Source organism: Theropithecus gelada, chromosome 7a, assembly GCF_003255815.1.
Source record: "Theropithecus gelada isolate Dixy chromosome 7a, Tgel_1.0, whole genome shotgun sequence".
In the NCBI taxonomy this organism is placed as follows: Eukaryota; Metazoa; Chordata; class Mammalia; order Primates; family Cercopithecidae; genus Theropithecus; species Theropithecus gelada.
This window is the reverse complement of record NC_037674.1, coordinates 44,675,495-44,697,667: the sequence shown is the minus strand read 5'-3', so window position 1 is coordinate 44,697,667 and position 22,173 is coordinate 44,675,495. Positions and strand designations below refer to the sequence as shown.

The window sequence follows — 22,173 nt, the reverse complement described above, 5'->3', positions numbered from 1 at the left end:
CACTCTCTTTAGTTTCCTTCTGTGCTCCAGAGAGTGTATTGTCCAAGCCTTCCCAAGCCTGTGCAGAGGGGAAAGTACAGACTCAACAGAGGGAAAGAGGTTCCAAGAGTGTGTGGCCTCAGGCTGGTAAAACTCCAGGTGTGAGTTTCCTCAGTGGGTTGTGTGCCTCCCCAGGCTTGCTGGAAATTAAACACGATCCGGTTGGAAGGCCCCAGCACCAGGTCTCCTGGCCTTGTTGACTCCCGGTCCCGGTAGATGGAGGCTCGGTGCAAGTGTGATCCCCACTTTCCGCCCACCCAAATCGAATTAGCCTCTCCTAAACTGCAGGGCTGGCAGCCAGGCCCCACTCCTCCTCTCACATTCTTCTTCCTGTTCCTCCTCATATCTTAAAGACCACATCCTCACTCCCATCCTGATCTGTCCCAGTCCCCAGGGTATGTTTTGCCTTCCCCTCCCTGGGGCTTGCCTCAGCTTCTTCCTCCACCATCCCTTCCTATTGCCCCTTTCAAAAGACAGCTTTCCCCTACCTTCATTCTTCCATCTGCCCAACTGGCTCATCCCCTGCACGTCACACCCAGCCTCCCTCCCCGCCCCCAATCTGCTGCATCCCAGCCCCACCTTAGATAAGGGATGTCATCGTCCAGGTTATGATCTGGCTTCTTCACCTCCCCCTTCCCAACCATGGACTTCCAATCCATGGAAAAGAAAGGTGCCAGCTACTATCCCATTGGAAAGTGCCTGGTTCCAACCCCATGATGGCAGCCTTGGGGAAGGGTGCTTTACACTGCCAAGAAGAGAACCTAGCAGGACTGACTGCAAGGTGGAGGATGCCCAGGAAATGTGGGGCTCACAGGACCTCATGGTGTGGCACAGATGGAAATGTCCAGATCAAACGGAGGAGGTGAGGCCCCCCGCCCCCCGTCCTCTGCCCAGGGCCGCTCCTCCCCATAGTATGTACTGAGAAAGCCTTTGCTGCCTCTGCTGTTCCCCCCTGTCCAGACAGGGACAGATGTAAACAGAGGCTGGAAAACAGAGATAGAGGGAACCAGGATGAAGAGAAATGATGTAGACGTACGAAAGCCTGGAGCAGCAAGGAGCTGCACTGAGGTGGGGGAGGAATGTCTTGAGCACTTGGCATCTCATTTCACCTCACAGCAACTGTGACTGAGGGATGGCATCAGCCCATTTCACAGGCGAAAGAAACAGACATGGGGAAGCTTCCAGGGCCACACAGCTGGGGTGTGGCTGAGCTGAGCTTCCAGGCTTAGCCTGCTTCATCCCCAGGCACTTGACCTTTCCACGACACAGAGAGAGGCACGAAAAGAGGCTGTCTCCATCTTGCTTCTCAAGTGACTCAGCACACAGAGAGAAGGAAGAGGCCAGCATACAGAGACTGGAGAGGCTCTGAGGGACGCGCCAGGAGAGAGAGGGAGATGAGGAGACGAAGACACAAGGAGGGGCAGGGAAAGATGCTGCTTATTTCTCCCGATGCAAATGGATTTGGTGGAAAATACGTATTTCAGGTTTCATTCCCAGATCATCAGAATCAGAATTTCTGATAGTGGGACCAAGGAATGTGCATTTCAAGAAGGTTCCTCCAAGTGACAAGGTGTGCTGAGATATCTGCACCTAACTTGAAAATGCACGCAAAAAGTCAGATAAGTTGACAGATGGAAAGAGGGAAGAGGAACTGATGTCCTATGTGATAAGCAGAGCAAAATATTAACTGAGGAGTCTAGAAAGTAGGTAACACTGTTCACTGTATGATTCTCCTCACTTTCTGTATGTTTGAACAATTTTATAAGATGCCGGAGAAACAAGCTTCCAAATGACTGTGATGATTGGGCAGGTTTGGGACCATGGATGTAGGGGAAGGCTCCGTCAGAAAATGTTTGGGGGAGTGGTTGCCCTCGAACCCCACCCCCAAGCTCTAGTCACCAGCCTCTGGTTTCCTCAGTTTCACAGCAACCCCAGAATCTACAGCAGACTGAACAAGGCACTGTCCCTTCCCCTGGGTTCTAGAGGAAGTTCATTTGTCCCTTGGGGTCTCCTGTTTACCGCGTTGAGCAGGATTGGGGGGTACCTAGGCTTTGTCTTATCTGGAGGGTTGTCTGAGGCTGGTCCCTGTGGGGGCGTTTATACTAATGCGATGAAGCAGACCCATGGTGTGGATTTGGGGCACAGCTTGGAGAGGTGAGGCTAGAAATTTTCTTGGAAAAATCTGAAGCTGAACTTCTCGCAATGGCCCTTCAGCACCTTGGCCAGAGCTGGGGAGCCACAGAAGAAGACCTGCACCTTGCCTTTCTTCTCAGCAGCCACTTTCTGGAACACCTGGAGTCAGTGGGGTTGAGGAAGAGAAGAGGGAAGACAGGTGGAGTTGCTGACTCACCAGTGACACAACCGCCCGGAGGTAACAGCATAACAGGTCAGCAGCAACAAGCATCCCCATTTTACACAAGAAGCTGCATGGCACAGCTGCTGGATTTTACAGCAGAGTTCGACACTCAGCCATTCAACTAAGAGCCATTTGTTCAACTGGCAACATGACCCAGAACCCCAGGGAGGGGACCAGGGCCAGAAATAAGTAAGACCCAGGCCCTCCACTCAAGGATCTGCAACCATGGGAGACAGGCACTAAATCAGATATGCATACAGTGCTCTGGGACTCCCGTGGGAGTCTGAACCTGGTGTTAGTCCCCAGGGCTGGCACCTGCTGTGATTTAAATATCTTTCCTGATGTCAGTCTTTCCCCCAGAGAGGACCCTTTTCTACCCCAAATTCTGCTTATGAATTGCCTTTTTCTGAAAGTCCTCTTTGATGCCCAAGCACTCACCACGGACATTCCCCTCCCACTCAGCTGTCGTGACCCAGACATGGGGTCATCTGCAGCACTTTTAAAAGCAGCACCTTCTGGGCCACTTCCTGCAAACTGTATACCCTGACAGGTGAGTGTTCAGGGAAGGAAAATAATAACAAAACCAATCTGAGAAATAAAATAAAAGGATTGCAAACTATTTCATGTCTCTGTGCCTCAGTTTCCCCATTTGTAACAGGAGATGATAAGAGCTGGTGTTTTTCCAGGTCCTTGTCCACTCAGGCCTTCTGACACTGGTCCATAGGGAGTCAAGGCTGCAGGGGTCTTTGAGGTCACAGAGACTGACTTCCTCTCTGAACAGATGGGGAAGCTGAGGCTAATGATGGAACAAAGGCTAGTGATAAAGCCAGTGTAGGTGCCCTGTTTACCTTTTGCACCATGAGGTCCCTGCTGGACTCTGAACTCTTAACCTCACACTTTGCCCCTGACCTTGCCCCACCGCTGCCTCGGGCTCTCAGCTTCATCCATGTCTGCAAGCTGCAGGGCTCCAGTTGGCATTACCTTGCTCCAGTCAGGCCGCCCAGGCTGGGTGCGCGTCTGCAGCCCCGTGATGGAGTCTTTCTTCTCCTTGTTGGCCAAGAGGTCAAGGGCCATCTGCAGGCCAATGGCCTTCATGTCATTCTTGCCCAGTGCAGATGTCATGTACATATGCAGCTCCAGGAAGCGGTCTGTTGGGTAGCGGACAAGGACTGCACTGAGGGTCTAGCACCCATGATGGGCGCAGGGCAGTATGCCAACCACTACCTTACCCTGGGACTTGGAGGGAGACCCATAGGTCTTTTGCCCAGGGTCTGTCGTGTGACCAGTGCCATGGAGAGGAGAGGCAGCCCGTTGCTTGAGCTGGCCCTACTATGTGCATGGCACACATTAGTTACTTTATATGCACGAAGGTGAGCCTCACAGCCACTCCAAGAGTTAGATCTTTTATATTTATTTATTTAGTATTTTTGTAGAGATGGGGTTTCACTGTGTTGCTCAGGCTGGTCTTGGATTCAAGCAATCCACCCGCCTCAGCCTCCCAAAGTGCTGGGATTACAGGTGTGAGCCACTGTGCCTGGCCAAGATCTTCTGTATTTATAGAAGAAATGCATCCCAGGGCAGTGAGCATGGCAGTCCCTGAGCTCCAAAGCTCGTGCCCTTCTGTGCCTTACATGTCTGTCCTCATCCTGGCTGGGGACACAAGCCACACACATGAAAAGGTGATTTGGACTAAAGGGTCAAAGGCCGAGTGAATGGATCATAGCGTGAAGGCTACTGATATGCAGGGAAGGGCTAATGCAGACAGAGCTGCTTCCCAGAAGGGATGGGGACTGGGTTAGGCCTGGGACAAGGGGTGAGAGTAAAAGCAGAGGTGAAAGGAAGGCATGCTAAGTAGGACTAGTGTGAGCACAGAGTGAGAGGCTGGAACAAATGCGATGTTGGCGGGGCAGGGTGTGGTGCCCAGCTGGAGCCGCGTCCTCGGATGGGAGCAAAAGGAGGTGGGACTGGAAACAGATTGAGGCCAGAATGAGAAGGGTCTTGAATGCCCAGCTAGGAGAGAGGGGAAGGTTGAGAGTAACGGAGTAGGGCGTGACATAATGAAACAGTGCTTTAGGAAGCGGCATTGGAGAGCTGAGGAGACGGGGAAGGAGACTGGCACGAAAGAGCCCACAAGGCCAGAGAACCTGCAGTTCTGCGCCACAAAGTTACAGGTCTATTGGGATACCGATCCTTCAGCACTCAGGAGCTCCCAGGTGCGCACTTCCGTGTTCCATACTCAGACGTGACATAAGAATGTTATCATTTTTATCTGTGCCATGATGAGAAAAAGATTGGTGAGTGCTGCCTTAGGCTTGAGTGTCGCTTCAAGCCAGAGTTGGCAGGGCCTGATCTAGGATGTGGCAAGGAGCATTCCCGAGCTGATGATCACCTCATTCTTCTCCTCTTCCTCTCTTCCCCTACACCCACACTGAAGGAGCTTTGCCATTTCAATGTGCTTTTTTATTGTTTCCTAAGTCACCATCAGCCCATTTTTCATTTGGCCTAAGGTCTCAGCTGCTGTTACAATGCAAACGGCCCTAGGAGGGATAGCACATTTCATGTCACATGTCACTTAACCCCTAGTCGTGCTGGATGGTGTGGGAGGGAGGGAGATGTATTATGAGATGCCCACCTGGGGGACCCCCTGCTTCTTACCCTGCCTCAGAGTCACCATACCCCAGAGAGGGGTAAGAGGAGGGAAGGGGAGACACCATGGTGGGAGGGAGAAGATAAAGGGGCTGTGGAGGATGACCTGGCATGGTTTTCACCCTCTCCATCCAGTCGTGTTTCAGACAACCATCTAATTTCTGGGACACTTTCCTAAGAAAATCACCCAAAGCAAGAAAAAAACTATGTGCGCAAATACATTAATTTCTGCATTTTTATGATTATGAAGAATGAGGAATAAACAAAATGTCCAGGAGTAGGAGCCTGATTAAATAATTTATGGTATAACCACTAACTATACCATTCATTAAATAGCCATTAAATCCTACTACTGCTTTTATTAAACAGTTATTACTACTAGAACTTCTACTACAAATACATTTATTAAGCAGTTACTATTACCACCACCACCACCACTAAATTTATCAAGCAGTTGATTCAGCTCCAGTCACTGTTCTATGTGTTCTGCAGATGACATCTCATCTAATTCCCATGACAATCCTATGAGGTGGGTACCAGTAGCATCCAGATTTTTCAGATAACTGCTTTCAAGGCAAACTGGTTAAATAATATGCCCAAGGTCCTATAGCTACTAAGGGTAGAGTAAAGATACAAACTTAGAATAATTGACGCTTAAGCTATAGAAATTAAAAATTATAAACCAAAAATTATTTAATGCAAACCTTGACGTATAATTAAAGTTGAAATCAGAAGCCACAAATTTCAGCTGCAGTTAATGAGAAACCCTGAAAGAAATTTGATGTGATAGAGTTGTTGACTCGAGTGGCTTTGAGAATGCAAAGCACTGGGTTAGCTGTTACCCTTTGTTTACACAGATTAGGAAGAAGCAAACAGCAAATATTTATGTGTCAGTAACTAGAAAATTTAAATTAAATTTAAACTTTTCCTTCAGCTTGTCATCATAAAATTGAGTTTCTAATGAATTAATATAAGTAAAAGCATTTAAGAAAAAGAAGTCAATGGTATATAAATATTTGCTGTAATCGTTATTTACAAGAAAGGGCAAGGAGCTTTACTGAACTATTCTAAGCTTGAAGCGTTATCTTCCAAAGACTGTTGACTTGAACTTTAAGGTTCTGAATGTTTGTTATAGTAAACTAGATCTGTTTGGATAGTTTCTTGTAGAAAACTGTGTTTGATTACTTGAACGTATAAACTGTGTTTATCATAGGAATTTGAATTCACTCATGACAACCTTGTGATAATTAAAGAGTCAAATACAATCTGGTTCTAATGAACTCAACAAGTCTAAAACACTACGCCAATTCTCTTAAAAAGTCAGAAACATATCTAAAGATAGTTCTCCTTCTATAAATTATAAGGAAAACAAAACAATGACTTTAACAGATTAACATTTAAATATAGTGTAAACCCTCAGTATTCCACAAAGATGTCCCATTAAGACTATGATATGATCCAGAGAAATATTTCACCATACTTAATAATGATGAGAGTAAATGCTTAGTAAAATATGTAGAATACAGCAAACATTTGGGCAGTGAGGAGGGAGAGGTTGGAGAGGTTGAGGGGAAGACATTCAAGCCTTCTTTTCTTTTTGAGACAGTGTCTTACTCTGTTGCCCAAGCTGGAGTGCAGTAGTGCTATCATGGCTCACTGCAGCCTCAAACTATTGGCCTCAAGTGATCCTCCCACCTCAGCCTGCCAAGTAGCTAGGGCTACAGGTGCATGCCACCATGCCTAGCTAGTTTTTTTAAAAATATTTTTTTTGTAGAGACAGCATGTGCCTATGTTGCCCAGGCTAGTCTCAAACTTGATCTCAAGCAATCCTCCCTTGGCCTCCCATAGCACTGGGATTACAGGCGTGAGCCACCAGGCCAAACATTCATTTTTGATAAAAGTATAAAAGAAGGGACCAAACAGTTAAAGACTTCATATATACTAAGGTATTTAATCTTTAAAAAAAAATACGAATGGAAGGAAAAAAGGGTATCTAATCTAATCTTTTTTTTTTTTTTTTTTTTTTTTTTGAGACGTAGTCTTGCTCCTCGCCCAGGCTGGAGTGCAGTGGCATGATCTCGGCTCACTGCAACCTCTGCCTCCTGGGTTCATGCTGTTCTCCTGCCTCAGCCTCCTGAGTAGCTGGGACTACAGGCGCTCACCACCACGCCCGGCTAATTTTTTGTATTTTTAGTAGAGACGGGGTTTACTGTGTTAGCCAGGATGGTCTCAATCTCCTGACCTCGTGATCCACCCACCTCAGCTTCCCAAAGTGCTGGGATTACAGGCGTGAGCCACCGTGCCCGTCCAGGGTGTCTAATCTTTATCTTAGATCATTCTCTAAACTTTTTGATTGTCACTCATCAGAAAAAAGGTTGAGCATTCACCCCCAATAAATATATCTGTTTATCCATGTTTGTCTCTACTTACAGCTTGTATACATAAAAAATATAGGTTGCAGGCCAGGTGCAGTGGTGCATGCCTGTAATCCCAGCACTTTGGGAGGCCAAAGCTGGTAGATCACTTGAGCTCAGGAGTTCAAGACCACCCTGAGTAACCTGGAGATACCCCATTTATTAAAAAAAGGAGATTAGCTGGGCATGGTGGCGCACATTTGCAGTCTCAGCTACTTAGGAGGCTGAGGTGGGAGGATCACTTGAGCCCAGGAGGCAGAGGTTGCAGTAAGCGCTACTGTACTCCAGCCTGGGTGACGGAGCCAGACCCTGTCTCAAAAAAAAAAAAGAAAAATTTACATTGCAGTAAAGTGAACCACATTTACCCTTCCACCTGAAATGACCAGAAAAATGTACAAAACACACGAAACAATGGTTTCCAGACATTGGTCAGCAGGTGGCATGGGACTGTCATTGCTGAGAGAAGAGAAACAGATGAAGTAAACCCTACAACAGCCCTGCTTATTGCCTGATGCAGTCTCCTGAGGCGAGGAGACAGAAACTGGCATTCACAGAAGCCAAGACAGCCAGAATATTAGGCACAAGACTGGAAAAGGGAACTGCAGAAAGGAAGAGAGGGAAGGAGGAAAGGAGAGAAGGAGAGATGCAGGGGAGGAGGCCACTCACTAGCTCTGAAAATCTGCATAGCTTCTCCTAAGTCCCTGACTGAGCAGTAATTTGAATGTGTGAAAGAAAATGACCAGAAAAACTAGGATGGACGACACCTCGAGCTAAGCAGCTGGGAATAGTTTGCGTTCCCACTAAAAGCGAGGAGGTTTTGCCATATATAGGGCATTAGGTAGAGTCCTACCCCACACTAAAGACTGCTCTAGACTCACCCCAATAAAAGTTAAAAGTGGGCCTCAAGAAGACCCACAGTCTTACATAATTTAACTGTGCACCAGAACGAAGTGCAGTACTATTTAAAGAAATAACACAAAATCCAGGCCAGTGGCTCACGCCTGTAATCCCAGCACTTTGGGAGGCCGAAGTGGGCGGATCACTTGAGGTCAGGAGTTTGAGACCAGCCTGGCCACCATGGTAAAACCCCGTCTCTACTAAAAATACAAAATTAGCCGGGCGTGGAGGCGGGCACTTGTAATCCCAGCTACTTGAGAGACTGAGGCAGAAGAATTGCTTGAATCTGGGAGGCGGAGGTTGCAGTGAGCTGAGATCGCACCTGGGCGACAGAGCGAGATCCAGTCTCAAAAAAATAAAAAATAAAATAAAATAATAAAGAAATAACACAAAATCCATAATACAACAACATAAAATTCATAATGTCTGGCATCAAATAATAAACTATCGGGCATGCAAAGAAGCCAGAAAATACAATTTAACCTGGAGAAAATTAGTAATTAGATACAGACTCACAAGTGACAGAGATGATAGACATAATAGACAAAAATGTTGAAATAATTAATGAATGTGCTCAAGAACATCAAAGCAAAATAAAACAAAACAAATATGATGGTTGGGCGTGGTGGCTCGTGCCTGTAATTCCAATACTGTGCGAGTCTGAGGCGGGAGGATTGCTTGAACCCAGGAGTTCAAGACAACCAGCCTGAGCAACATGGTGAAACCCCTTCTCTGCAAAATACAAGGAAATGAGCCACGCATGGTCATGCATGCCTGCACTCTCAACTACTTGGAAGGCTGAGATGGGAGGATTGCTTGAGCCCAACCTGCAGTGAGGCACAATCACACCACTGCACTCCAGCCTGGGTGACAAGAGTGAGACTCTGTCTCAAACAAAACAAAACAAAACAAAACAACAAATATGTCGACAAGAGAAATGGAGGCTGTAAAGAGACCCAGATAGAATATCTAGAGAAGAAAAATACAGTAACAAATGAAAAATACATTGGGTAGAATCAATAGCTGTTTTAAGTCCTTTGGCTTTTTATGTACATTTCAGAATCAGCTGGTCAATCTCTATTTTTCAAAAATCCTGCTGGGATTTTTATTAGGATGGGAATAATAGATAATGTGCTACAGAAGAAAAGATCAGTGAACTTGAAGACATAGCAATAGAAACTATCCAAAAATGAAGCAGAGAGAGAGAAAGAGAAGAACAGAGACTCAGTGACCTGTGGGATAATATCAAACTGTGTAACTGAAGTGGCAAGAAGGGGAAGAGGAAGTAAACAAACAAAAAACAGATAAACATGCTTTTTCAAACAGCTGGAAAATTTTCAAATCTCATGAAATCTATAAGCCCATTAAGCCAAGAAGTTCAATGACCTCCAAGTATAAGAAACATAAAACCACACCAAGGCACATCATAATAAAATTACTGAAAACCAGTGACAAAGATAGAAATTTACAAGTGGTGAGATTTTTAAAAGATACATTATGTATGGGAGAACAAAGATAATGGCACCAATCATCTTGTCAGAAACAGTGCAGGCCAGAAGACAATGAGGAGGTATCTTCAAAGCAATGAAAGAAAATATAATCAACTGGTGATAATATCTTTCAAAAATCAAAGTGCGATAAGGTGTTTGCGGTCAAAAGCCAAAAGAGTTTCTCACCAGCAGACCTGCACTATAAAGAACCATTGTTCTTCAAGCAGAAGGAAAACTTTCCCAGATGGAAATCTCGACCCAGGCACAAAAAGTGTAAAGAACCCAGAAATGGTAAATATGTGTATAAAAATAAAAAATTTGTTTTTCTGATTTTTAAATTTCTTTTTAAAAGATAATTGGACAAATGGTGGTACACCCATAAAATGGAATACCACTTAGCAATGCAAAGGAATGAATGACTTACTGATACATGCAACAACCCGGATAAATCGTGAGGGTATTATGCTAAGCGAAAGAAGTCAGATGGAACAGACTACATAGTATATGATTCCATTTATATAAAATGCTGTAAAAGGCAAAATTGTCATGATAGAAAGCAGACCAGTGGTTGCCATGGGTTACAAGTCAGGGGAGGGTGTTGACTGCAAAACAGGAAGAGGAAATTTTCAGGAGTAATGGAAAGAAATGCTCCATATTTTGATTGCAGTGGTGGTTACACTACTGTATGCATTTGTCAAAATGCCATTGTATTCATTGTATGCTTAAATTGGTAAATTTTATTGTATGTAAATTATACTTCAAAAGCCAAACACAAATTAGTGTGAATAAAAATCGTTTGAGGGGCATGTTAAAATGTACATTCCTGAGCCCGACTCTGAGAGAATCCATTTGATTTGGAAGGTCTGGGGTGAGTCCTAGGAATTTAAATTTTCAACATGTGCCTATTCTGAATTAAAAGATATGTCACGAAAAAGATAAATTATAAAAATAAAGAAATATATTTTTATAAAATGTGAATAAGAAAACAAAAATTGGAAGGGAATCCTTTAAAATGCCTGGCGTCATCTGGATAGCTGGATGAGATTATGAGGGCTTTTTTTCCCCCTTCTACTTTTTAACTTTACAAAATATTACATTTTAATAGAACCTCCCCCCATCCTGCTTCTCAAGACATGGAATAAACATCTTCTTAAAAAGACTGAATTAGCCTGGGCAATATAAGGAGATTTCCTCTCTACAAAAAAAAAAAAAAAAAAAAAAAAATTAGCGGGAGTGGTGGCCTGCACCTGTGGTTCCAGCTACTCCGGAGGCTGAGGCGGGAGGATTGCTTGAACCTGGGAGGTAGAGGCTGCAGTAAGCCATAATCATGCTACTGCACTTCAACTTAGGCGACAGAGTGAGACCTTGTCTCAAAAAAAAAACAAAAACAAAAAACTCTGAGTTCGCTTAATGGTTAAATGGTTCATTTTAGGTTACGTGGGTTTCATATCAATACATTATTTTTTTAAAGATGCTGAATGCCCCTGTCCCATTCCCACTGCCCTCAGGCCCTGTCCCTCTCTTACCATGTTGAGTCTCCTGGGCCTGGTCCATCTCTAGTTTAGTCAGCAGGCTCACAAACCACTCAAAAGACCGCTGGTCTCTGTTGATCCAGATAAAGTCCACCTAGGGGGAGAGGCCCTTCAGCTCAGCGGCTGGGTCTGCCTCATTTGCAGGAGACTCACATCTGTAATCCCTGGGACCCATATGACCACCCTGAAGTAAGCAGGGAACATTCACATACCCATTTAAGGGAGGGAAAAATCAGGGCTCATAGAGGTGAGCAGCCATGCCCAGATCACAGAGCAGCATGGTACCAGAACCAGGTTTCTGACCCCAAGGCGGGGATTTTCTCTAATATCTTCTACTGTTTACAACAAACAGTGTGTTGAAATACTAGCTTAGGATAGCCAGAAAAACATAAATTACTTTTAAAGAAACTCTTCTAAGTGGTATATACAGGATGATGAATTTTCAAAAGGCAAACATGTTTTCATTATTATTTGATTATATTATTTTCATTATTATTATTATTTCTTTTTTTTTGAGACAGAGTCTCACTCTGTCACTCAGGCTGGAGTGCAGTGGTGTGGTCTCAGCTCACTGCCACCTCTGCCTCCTGGGCTCAAGTGATCCTCCCACCACAGTCTCCCAAGTAGCTGGGACCACAGGTGCCCGCCACCACACCCAACTGATTTTTTGTATTTCTGGTAGAGACAGGGTTTCACCATGCTGCCCAGGCTGGTCTTGAGCTCTTGGGCTCAAGTGATCTGCCTGCCTTGGCCTCCCAAAGTGCTAGGATTACAGGCATGAGCCACCTTGCCCAGCCAGTATGTTTCCATTCTTAAAACCACCATAGGGGTCATGGATAGGTAGCATTATGGCTGCAACTGAATCCAGACTGCCTGGCTGTCAAGCTACGCAACCTTTAATGAACTGTTCAGAACACGTCTCAGAGGTGATGGGAACATTGAAGCAGGGACGGGGCTCAGACATTCAGGAGGCACCAGGGGAACTCATTTAAGAGAATTCAGGGTATCGTGGGGAAAGAAAGATCCCATCAGGGATGACCTGTCTGCTCCCACCTTTGCACAGGAGGATGGGCTCCTATTTTAGGAGGTGTCCAGGGGAGAACATCTGGAGGCCTGCCTGCAGGAGGTGGTACTCACCTTTTGGAGCTTCATGTTGTCTTGGACACCGTCCATCCAGGAGTGCTGGCAGTTGGGGCAAGTATGCTTTCTTTTCTGGTGCCTGAGGGGAGGCAGGAGGAAGGCGTTATAAATTTGGGGTGAGAATTTTCAAGAACCCAGAGTTTAGTTCAGGGGACACGGAGCAAGGATGGGGTGGCAGAGTCCACTCTATGAGGAAGGGGAGGGATGAGACACAAAAAGGAGATGGGGGCAGAGCAGGAGAGGCAAGAGAGAGAAGAGCAGAGAGAGAGACAGGTGAAAGGAGAGGAAGAAGGAATAAAGGGAGGAGGAGCAGGGAGGGCGCCTTGGGGCTCTGACCCAGGATGCAGGCAGGAGCACACTGTTTGCCCACCTGTGCATGATACTCTGCAGGATGGAAGCAAAGGGGGTGATGCCGATGCCTGCCCCGATGAGCACGGCGTGCTCAGAGGCAAAGATCCTGCGGGTGGGGGTCCCGTAAGGCCCATCGATGTAGCACTGCGCACAAGAGGGAGTCAGAGAAGGGAGATGGGGGGGTGACGCTGGTCTCCCCTGCTACCAGGGGATGTCCCCAGTGCTTCAGGACCCCCTTTATACATAAAAAGACATCTCCTGGGCTGGAACCCAGGTCTAAGTGGCTCCCAATCCAGTGCTCTTTCCACATCCTGTGCTCTCAGCACCAGCCTGGGGAGAGCTCTAGGTGTTAGAATGCAGAGCTAGTGAAAACAAGGACTCGATCTGCATCCCAGGGGTGCATGCCTGCCACTGCCGGGTGTGTGCCGTGGGTGCCCAGGAGACAGGGACAGAGAGCACGTAGCCCTGTACACTGCACACCCATCCCTGCTCCTGGAGAAGAGACAGGCCGAGTGTGAGGTGTGAGGCCGAGCACCCTTGGATATAAAGAGCAGAGGGAGGGATGTGGTTACATGACCCGGATACCTGGATGTCAGCCCATGCGGATTTGAGGAGCTTGAGTACCCACAATCACAACAGCCCCTCCTTAAAGGCAAAGACTTCATTTCCTTTGGTTGGGGCAGGCGTTCTTGCTCATGTCCACCCCTGCAGCCTCTCACCTTGATGTTACAGAATTGGTGGTTCTCCAAAAGTATCCTGGAGCCCTGCAGGGAGTAGAGCAGAGAGTTATGGGTCTTGGTGTGGACAGTATTAGGCATTTCTTAGAAGCTTCTTTGCCTTTGAAGAATAACATCAGGGATGTGCTGGTAAACTGACTTCTGGAGATAACAGTCTTGATTGTTAGCTTCTGCCCATTTCTGTGGTGTAAATCCTGCCCACCGTGGCTCCCACCATTACAACTGTGTTTAATAACCAGCTCACGAAATTCCTGAAAATTTAACAGTGGCTCCTATGGTCTAGCACAAGTCAGTTTCAGGGTGTGACTGGAAAGCACTCCCCTCCTAACCTGAAATATTCTTTTCCCTCTGCCTGAAATACCCTTTCCTCTTTCCCAGCTGTCAAATTCCTTCAGTGCACACTATATCTTTTATTGTCCAGCTCATCTGAAGTTGCTATTCCTCTTTGAAGCTCTTCCCACCTTCTCCAAGCAGAGAAGCCAGGGTCTCCCCTGGCTCACAGTTCCCTGGGCCCTAGGGCTTTGCTCTGGGGTTGCAGACAGTGTGCTCCTTGGGGGAAGAGAGCAGGCCTCCTCTGTCTTCCTCAGGACTTAGAGCATGGTAGACAGTCAGCCCTGTCCGAGTCAGTATCTTTCCTTCTGGAAGGTGAAGGAAGCAGACCCCAGAACAGGCCTAAAGGAGCCTGTGCTATTTCCTGCTCTGGTGCAGGAGGCAGAGTTAGGAGTGACCTTCACAATCATCCAGGCTGAGAGCATGGGAAGGACGTGCCCACATTCCCACGGAGCTCTGGTAAATCCTGGGTCTCCTGCTGCCTCTCCAGGATCGTGACATCATGCCATGTTGCTTCTTTGTCCAGAGATAACTGAAGGCTGCTCCCCTGGTGTGGGGCATGAACTCCTGGTGGTGGTTTGAGAGTTAGGCTATGAGACAGTTCCTCTCCTTTCAATTTTCTTTAGTCCTTCTCATGGCAACGCGAAAGCCTTCCATTCTGGCTAATGCATCTCTACCACCTCTCTAACACTTACTAACCTCTTCTCTTTTTTTCCTTCCTTTTTACAAAGTGAGAAAGGAAAGAAAGAAAAGGAAGAAAGTGTGAAAGAAAGAAAGAGAGAGGGAGAGAGGGAGGGGGTGAGAGAGACAGAGGGAAGGAAGGAAGGAAGGAAGGAGAAGGAGAAAGAAAGAAAGAAAGAGAAGGAAGGAAGGAAGGAAGGAAGGAAGGAAGGAAGGAAGGAAGGAAGGAAGGAAGGAAAAGGGAAGAGTGTGGAGCACCACCTCTGGCTTGGAGCCTTAGCAGACAGGCCGTCTAGCAAGAATTTAATAACATTGATTCTCATTGTTTTTACTTTCAGAGCTATCCTGTGTTCATGACATGTAATACTAGTTTTCCATTAGAGATAATAATCTTAAGACTCCTTTTGAAATACAATTAAGTTTAAAGTAATGTTGGGACGTAAGAGAAACACTAAGTAGAAAGTATTACTGGGCCAGTTATTATGCAAAAGTTGGGAAGGTAGCAGGCAGATGATTGGCTTCAGAGACACCCAGGTGATGTGTCACCCTTTCTGAACATGGTTTGACCTCAAGGCATGTTCCAAGGACCCACCATCTATGGGAAGATAAGCCAGCTGGCCCTCCTGCCTCTAGTCCCACCTTCCTCAGCCTTACTAGGCCACTGTCTTCAGAATAGGCTTCCCACCATGTGTGAGTCTCCTCTTTTGTCTTCATGTACACCAGGTCTTCGTCCTGCGGCCAGGGATCTCCCTTGGGCCTGTAGGACGTCAGCTCCAGTGACGTCCTTGTCAGATGCCACAACTCCCTGTGCTGGGGGCTGTACACTCTGCTTTGTTTCAAAGCAGAAATTTCTTTATTATTTAAATCACAAATCAATAACGTTAGCTTTAAAAATACAGATATAGAAACCATTAAACAATAGTGAAAAATGTATCAGAGCACCTAACTACTCAGCATTTTCTCCATGCACTTACAGATTTTTTTCTAACAGAGACATACACAATACTTTCACATAAATGGGGCATACTTTTTAGTAGCCTGCTTTTTCCACTTACTACATTTTGACAGGTTTTCCAAGTAAATACATTTAAATTGACTGAATCATTTTCTTAGGAGGTTTAATATTCTATTGTAAAGGTGATCAGCAATTTATTTAGTTATTTTCCTATTGTTGGGCATTTTGATTAGCTTCATTTTCTCATTATTGTAAATAACCACCCTCTCTGAAATAGCACTTTTCCCATCCCTACCTCTTGACACTGACTTATTTATCTTTACAGCATTTATTATCACCTGACATATTATGCATATATTTTATTTGTTCATTGTCTGTCTCCCCACCAGAAGGTAAGCAGTGACTATGCCTTTGTTACTTACTGATAGATCTCCAGCATCTAGAACAGAACCTGGAAAAAAGCAGATGCTGCGCTCCACAAATATTTGCTAAATTAACAAGGAAATTACTATATTTTGTGTGCACCCGTCCAATTAGCATTTTTTTTTTTTTAGATGGGGCCTTGCTCTGTTGCCCAGGCTGGAGTACAGTGGCATAATCTTGGCTCACTGCAACCTCTGCCTCCTGGGTTCAAGCGATTCTCCTGCCTCAGCCTCCTGAGTAGCTAGGACTACAGGCGCCCGCCACCCCGTCTGGCTGATTTTTGTGTTTTTAGTAGAGACGTGGTTTCACCATGTTGGCCAGGATGGTCTCAATCTCCTGACCTCATGATCCGCCAGCCTCGGCCTCCCAAAGTGCTGGGATTACAGACGTGAGCCACCACGCCCGGCCCCCGGTTAGCTTTTAAGAATATGTCCCTAAAATGGAGTTGCTGGGCATGTAGGTATACATATTTAAAATGCTAACACATACGGCCAGGCTGCCTGCCAGAAAAGATTGTGCCAATTTATGGTGGCAGAGGTGACTGAGGTCCCAAGGAAACAGCTTTTAGTGTGTCTAGCCCACTGATCCACAATGTGCCATGACTCGTCTGATTTTGAAAGTCAGCTTCCTCCTTCAGGAAGTTTCCCTGATTAACAGCCCAGAATGTTCTGCTTTTCCTACCTACCCCTGCATATCCCAGAGCTTTGCTCCTGGTGTGGTCCTGGAAAGGTCCTCTGGTCTGGCCAAGCAGGATCTCACCTGGATCTCAACCCTGGACTTTAAATTCCCCAATGGCAAGGCAGGATTGGGCCAGGCCTGCAGACGTCTCCTATGGCAGGGTTTTCATATGTTAACCTGTCTCCCAGCCATGAGGCACAGTCTACTTAGTTTGAATTCAGCCACCCTCAGCCTCAGTGTCTATTCTTATTTCTTTAGCAGTTGCTCTGCCTCTCTCTGTTCCTCCAAAACCTGATGGCACCAGCAGCTCATCAGCTTTATAGGTTTCATCAAGGATCTAAAGAGAATAACATTGCTGATGGTGATGAGGAGGAGGAGGGGGTCCACCTGGACCCTGCTGCCTATTTCACGCAGTACTTTATGTGCATTCATTCAGTTGGTTTTTTAAATAGTCGTAAGAGAAAGGTAAGTAATAGAGGGAACTACTTCTATTTTATAGATGAACAAACCAAAGGACATGCCCAAGGCCACACAGTTAGAGAGTATTAGAGCAGAGACCTGGAGGTGGGTCTTTCTGATTTCAATTGCCACTCTCTTTCTGTTGCTCTCTTCCCCCATCTAATGGGGGACATCAGACTGGGAAGGATCTGGAGTGGTAACACTTCGAGAAGGTTCTTGAACCACGGAGTCAGCAGTTGCCTCACCCCCTTGTGCTGCCATTTGTGTACACAGCAGTTGCTCAATAATTGATACTCACTGAGAAGAAGGAGGCAACTTGGTCTCTGTGGGCTTGCCAGCAGGTTGGACCCCTTCTCTCCAGTAGCCACCTACCTTGGACAACCTTTGGCTCTTTCTCATTGTCACACTCCTCGACAGCCTCTTGGAACCACAGCCCAGGGGGTCTGATACCTTGAAGGACTCATATAGCCTGTTTGTCCACTGGCCTTGGGACCGGATGTGCAGCCAGATAGTGTCTGAGCAAGAGAAGAGTGGGAGGGGAAAGGAGGTCCATAGTGACCGGCACCAGGGAGCAGGCCTCACCCCACCGGAGGGATTGGTGCTGGGCCTCAGCCCTCCAAGTCCTGGTTTGAATGTCCTTCCTCAGGACCAAACTAGCAGCCACAGCCACAGGACTCGGAGAGTTGATCTCTTTGGGACAGACCTTGAGATCTTTCTTGATGAAGTCAACCTGAGCTTAATAAGGGTACAGACTCCTATAACAAAGAAAGGATCAGAGCAGCTCACTGGGAATTTTCTAAAGGCGGGGACTCTGCCACCTCCATCAGGCCAAGGTCTCACCAAAACAGGCCCTCCTGCTAGTCAATGGCTCTGCACACAGTAGGTGCTCAGTCCATGGTGATACCAACTGCTTTCATGGTATCCATGCCTGGAATGTAATTACTAAGGTCCTCTGTTGAATGAATGACTTATGGAAATGTGGTGTGAGGTGATGTGAGTCTTCTGCTGAGTGGTACCAAATAGAATCCACAACATCAGAGTGAGGAGGATGCAAGAGATCTCCTGCTCTGAACCCTTGTCCTTTTCCTTTTTTTTTTTTTTTTTTTTTTTAAACCACGGATTCTTTTAGCAGTCCTGCAAAGGCAGTGGATAGTCTCCTTCTCAGAATAAGGGTCTAAATACATGAAACAGGGATGGCCAACCTTTTGGCTTCCCTGGGCCACACTGGAAGAAGAAGAATGGTCTTGGGCCGCACATAAAATACATTAACACTAACAATAGCTGATGAACTAAAAAGAAAAAAAAAATCACACAAAAAAATCTCATCATGTTTTAAGAAAGTTTACGAATTTGTGTTGGGCCACATTCAAAGCTGTCCTGGGCCACATGTGGCCCAAGGGCCATGGGTTGGACAAGCTTGACATAAAGTAATATACAGAGAAATTACATATGAATCCAGTTATAATTAGTTATGAAAATGTTAAAAAAAAAATTTGTGACAGGAATCCATGTGCTTCTTTGTTAATACATGAATTAATGAGCTCTAGCAGGCCCCAACCAACCCTGGGAATCAGAAGCAGCAGTGAGCATAAATACTCTTGAAGCATTGGCCGCAGCTGTAACATGATAGAAAGACATCCATGGTTTTCACCGTGAAAAAGTCAGAGGTACCATTAATGCTCCTGGGGTTTGTTACTCACATTTATCGTTGAAGAAAATGCTAAATTTCAGTTAGAGGTTAGTGAAAATAAAGATGTCCCATTCAAGTTGATGAAGGAATTCATGACCTGGTGTTACCATGTATTTTACAGAGGCTTAGAGAGGTGCTTCACAGTTTTATGAGGAGCGGATTGAAAAGTCAGGACTGGAGCTCAAGTTCTAGGATCCTAGCTCCATCCACCTTTCTGAGGTTTCCTCCTTCATTCGGGCATCAGCACCCTTAGGCGCTTGCATGCCTTGGCTACATAAATATACCCTGAAGTGCCTCAAGCAATGACTCAGACCTAGGAAGTCTCCAACAATGGTGGTTGAATTCATTCAGCCACAGTTGCTAAACTGAGTCCCACTCCTGAATCCAGTAAACAAGCTCTATAAACAAAGTTGGTATATTTACCAGCCCCCTACATGAACCCTTTCAGCTCAGGGCAGGAGACTCTCCCAGGGTCCAAGGACAGGCAGATTCCAAACTGAGACCCAGAAGAAATCCCTTCAAGAAATGGTGAAGGTCAGGCTCATGCCTGTAATCCCAGCACTTTGGGAAAGGCGGGTGGATCACCTGAGGTCAGGAGTTCAAGACCCAGCCTGGCCACCATGGTGAAATCCCAACTCTACTAAAAATACAAAAATACAAAAAAATTAGCCGTGCATGGTGGTGCATGCCTGTAATCCCAGCTACTCAGGAGGCTGAGGCAGGAGAACCTGGGAGGCAGAGGCTGCAGTGAACCGAGATCATGCCACTGCACTCCAGCTTGGGTGACGGAGTGAGACTCTAGAAAAAAAAAAAGAATTGGTGAAATATAACAAGTTTGGAAAGTTAGGGGAGAAAAAGAATGGGTGAAACACATGACACACCCATATAATATTAATAATAGTCAATAACCATATTAGTATCCATACACTGCAATACCATGCAGGCATAAAAAGGAAAAGCTCTATCTTTACTGATATACAAAGATCTCCATGACATACTGCTGCTATGAAACACTGCCTCTAGTGTGAGCCCATGTATACAAAATCTCTCCATCTGGTTAGCCATGTAGATAGATAGAGAGAGAGAGCTGGAAGCCTATTCACCAAATAATTGGCAATGGTTTCCCTTGGATAAAATTATATGAAGGATTCTCATTTTCTTCTGTACGTATTTTGATATTGTCTGAGTTCTCTGAGAGCACAGACGTTCTTCACAGAGTAGAAAAGAAAAGGAAAAAACTAGGGAGAAAATAGCCTCACCCTCTCCAACCTCTACCTTGTTCCATGGTACGTTGAGGGCACAATTCAGGTGATTCCAAGGTAGGGGGTATGCAGCCCCACATGTGGAAACCCTGGCCTTGGGTCTACATTGTGAGCTGAGGGATCTGGGCCGGGGGTCCTTCTGGGCTGGGTCTGGGAGGCATCCTGAGTGACACTAAAGCTTGTAACCAGGATGAGTCAGAGAACCCCCAACACGCAGGGCCGGGTAACCCTCATGAGGCCAAGCAAGGGTCTTACTGTAATAGGTCACTCAAGGCCTTCCCTGTTGGAAATGTCAGTGCAAGCCACCCTTGCCATACTTGGAGGCACCTCTCATGGTGGGAAGAAGGGCAGGGGTCCAGGTGGCAGCTCCAAAAACAGCCTGGGACTGGAAGGAAGGCATGTGCATGGGTGAGAGTCAGAGGACAGCTGAGCAAAAGCATCAGCTGAACTGTTGTGTGCATGCTAGGGACCCAAAAAGCAGTGGGAATAGTTCAGGGCTGGAGGAGAAGGGTGTGAGGGATTCTGCTGCCTTGGGGCTCTATAAGGCCCAAGTCCAGGTGGGAGTAGGGAAACCTGGTCTCCCATCACAGCCCTCTTAAAAACGCCTATATCCTCTCCTAAGCCAGGTACTCCTCTGCTTAAGAACCATTCATGGCTCCCAATTGGCTGCTCCATCCATCTGGATTCCAACTTTGCTTCTGAAATCCTCCTTAGTCCCATCCTAGCTCTAACTGGCTTTGCCAGCAACATCACCTGCCTTTCATGCTCTTTTTCTCTCTCTGTATGTCCCTCCCTTCTTTCCTTGCTACTCCACCTGCCCACCCACCCCCTCCCCATAGCTCTAGCTATAGGAGACTCTTCTGAGTCTCCAGGTTCTCATGATTTTACTTCTGCTTTTCCCTCTGCCTCCTCCCCATCTCCTTCCCTATCTGTTAAACTCCTGCTAGCCATTCAAAGTCCAGCTGAATGCCCCTGTGTCTGCAAAGGCTTCTCCCCATCAAGCCAGGCCCTCCCTATAAGACTTCAGTGCAACTGGTACAGCCCTTGCCATGCCAATCGGTGTCTGCATGCCGGCTCCCACTTCAAAGAGAGCTTTTTGAGGCTGACTTTGTTTCTGGCCTTGTTCAGTGCTGTGTTCCGAGTTCCCAGCCTGTACTTGGCCCACAACAGGAACTCAGTGACTAAGTGGAGAGTGACTGGGGGAGGTCGCCGTTACCTTTCTGCTCAGGAGCACTGCTGATGGTGAAGGGGTGCCACTCATAGCGAGCGATGGCGGGGATGTTCAGATACAAGTAGTCACCAGGTCTATAGTGAAAAAAAGGGGGCCGCTTGATGAGGAGATGAGTGACCTGGGAAAGAGGAAGGAGATCAGTATCATTCCTGCAGGCCCAAAGCCACCAGGGGCTCCAGGATAAGAGGGCAGAGGCTGGGCTGCCCTCCTCCTCCATAAAACAGGCATGCCCCAAGACACGACACTCTTCTGTGCTTCTGAGTGGCGGCCCACCTCAGCAGCCAACCTGCCGATCTGGAAGTGGGCAACAATCCTAGAGGGGGCAGCCAGGCTGTGTCTGAAGCGGGGCCCCTGGTTTTACCCTGCTTCTCAGGGTGTAAGCACTGCTTTTTAGTGGACCCTCTGTGACGTGTCCCTGTGATGCCTCCCTGGCTGCTCCAGCCCTTTCTTGGAACTTCGGCCAGTGCTTGGCCAGCATTCCAACCACCCATGAGCATCTCTCCTTGGACAACAACATCCTTCCAGACAATTGCTTTGGAGCACAGTGCTATCTCTAGGCCTCACAGCAATTGTATGAGGCGGGTATTATTTTCTCTCTACTTTAGGGAGGAGAAGAGGAGGCTCAGAGAGGTTAAATAACTTCCCAAGGCCACCGGGTAAGAAACCATGGGATCTGAATGCAGCTGAGGCTGTTGGATGCCAGAGCCTAGACACACAGCACAGCCTCATTCTTCAGCCTCCCAGGTCCTCCAATGCAGTGTGTCCAGAGCTGAGCCCACCTAGAACTGCCTTCCTTTTCTCCACAGATGATACCACTCAGACACCTGGGAGACGTCCTAGACTCCATTCTCTCTGTTGCCGC

The 22,173-nt window shown here is 46.6% G+C and overlaps 1 protein-coding gene across 3 annotated transcripts in view; it reads right to left on the bottom strand.

Moving 5' to 3' along the window:
- Positions 1-1,780: 1,780 nt before the first annotated feature.
- Positions 1,781-22,173, bottom strand: part of NOX5 (NADPH oxidase 5) — a 137,326-nt gene continuing 116,933 nt past the window's right edge. For all 3 annotated transcript variants that reach the window (XM_025389705.1, XM_025389706.1, XM_025389704.1), the window contains exons 9-16: positions 21,297-21,429; positions 17,501-17,643; positions 13,585-13,629; positions 12,885-13,009; positions 12,512-12,593; positions 11,369-11,468; positions 3,377-3,543; positions 1,781-2,331 (exon numbers count right to left, since the gene is read on the bottom strand). In XM_025389705.1, coding sequence (XP_025245490.1) covers positions 2,200-2,331; positions 3,377-3,543; positions 11,369-11,468; positions 12,512-12,593; positions 12,885-13,009; positions 13,585-13,629; positions 17,501-17,643; positions 21,297-21,429 — 927 coding nt within the window. In that variant the 3' untranslated portion in view covers positions 1,781-2,199. The remainder of the gene's footprint in view (positions 2,332-3,376; positions 3,544-11,368; positions 11,469-12,511; positions 12,594-12,884; positions 13,010-13,584; positions 13,630-17,500; positions 17,644-21,296; positions 21,430-22,173) is intronic.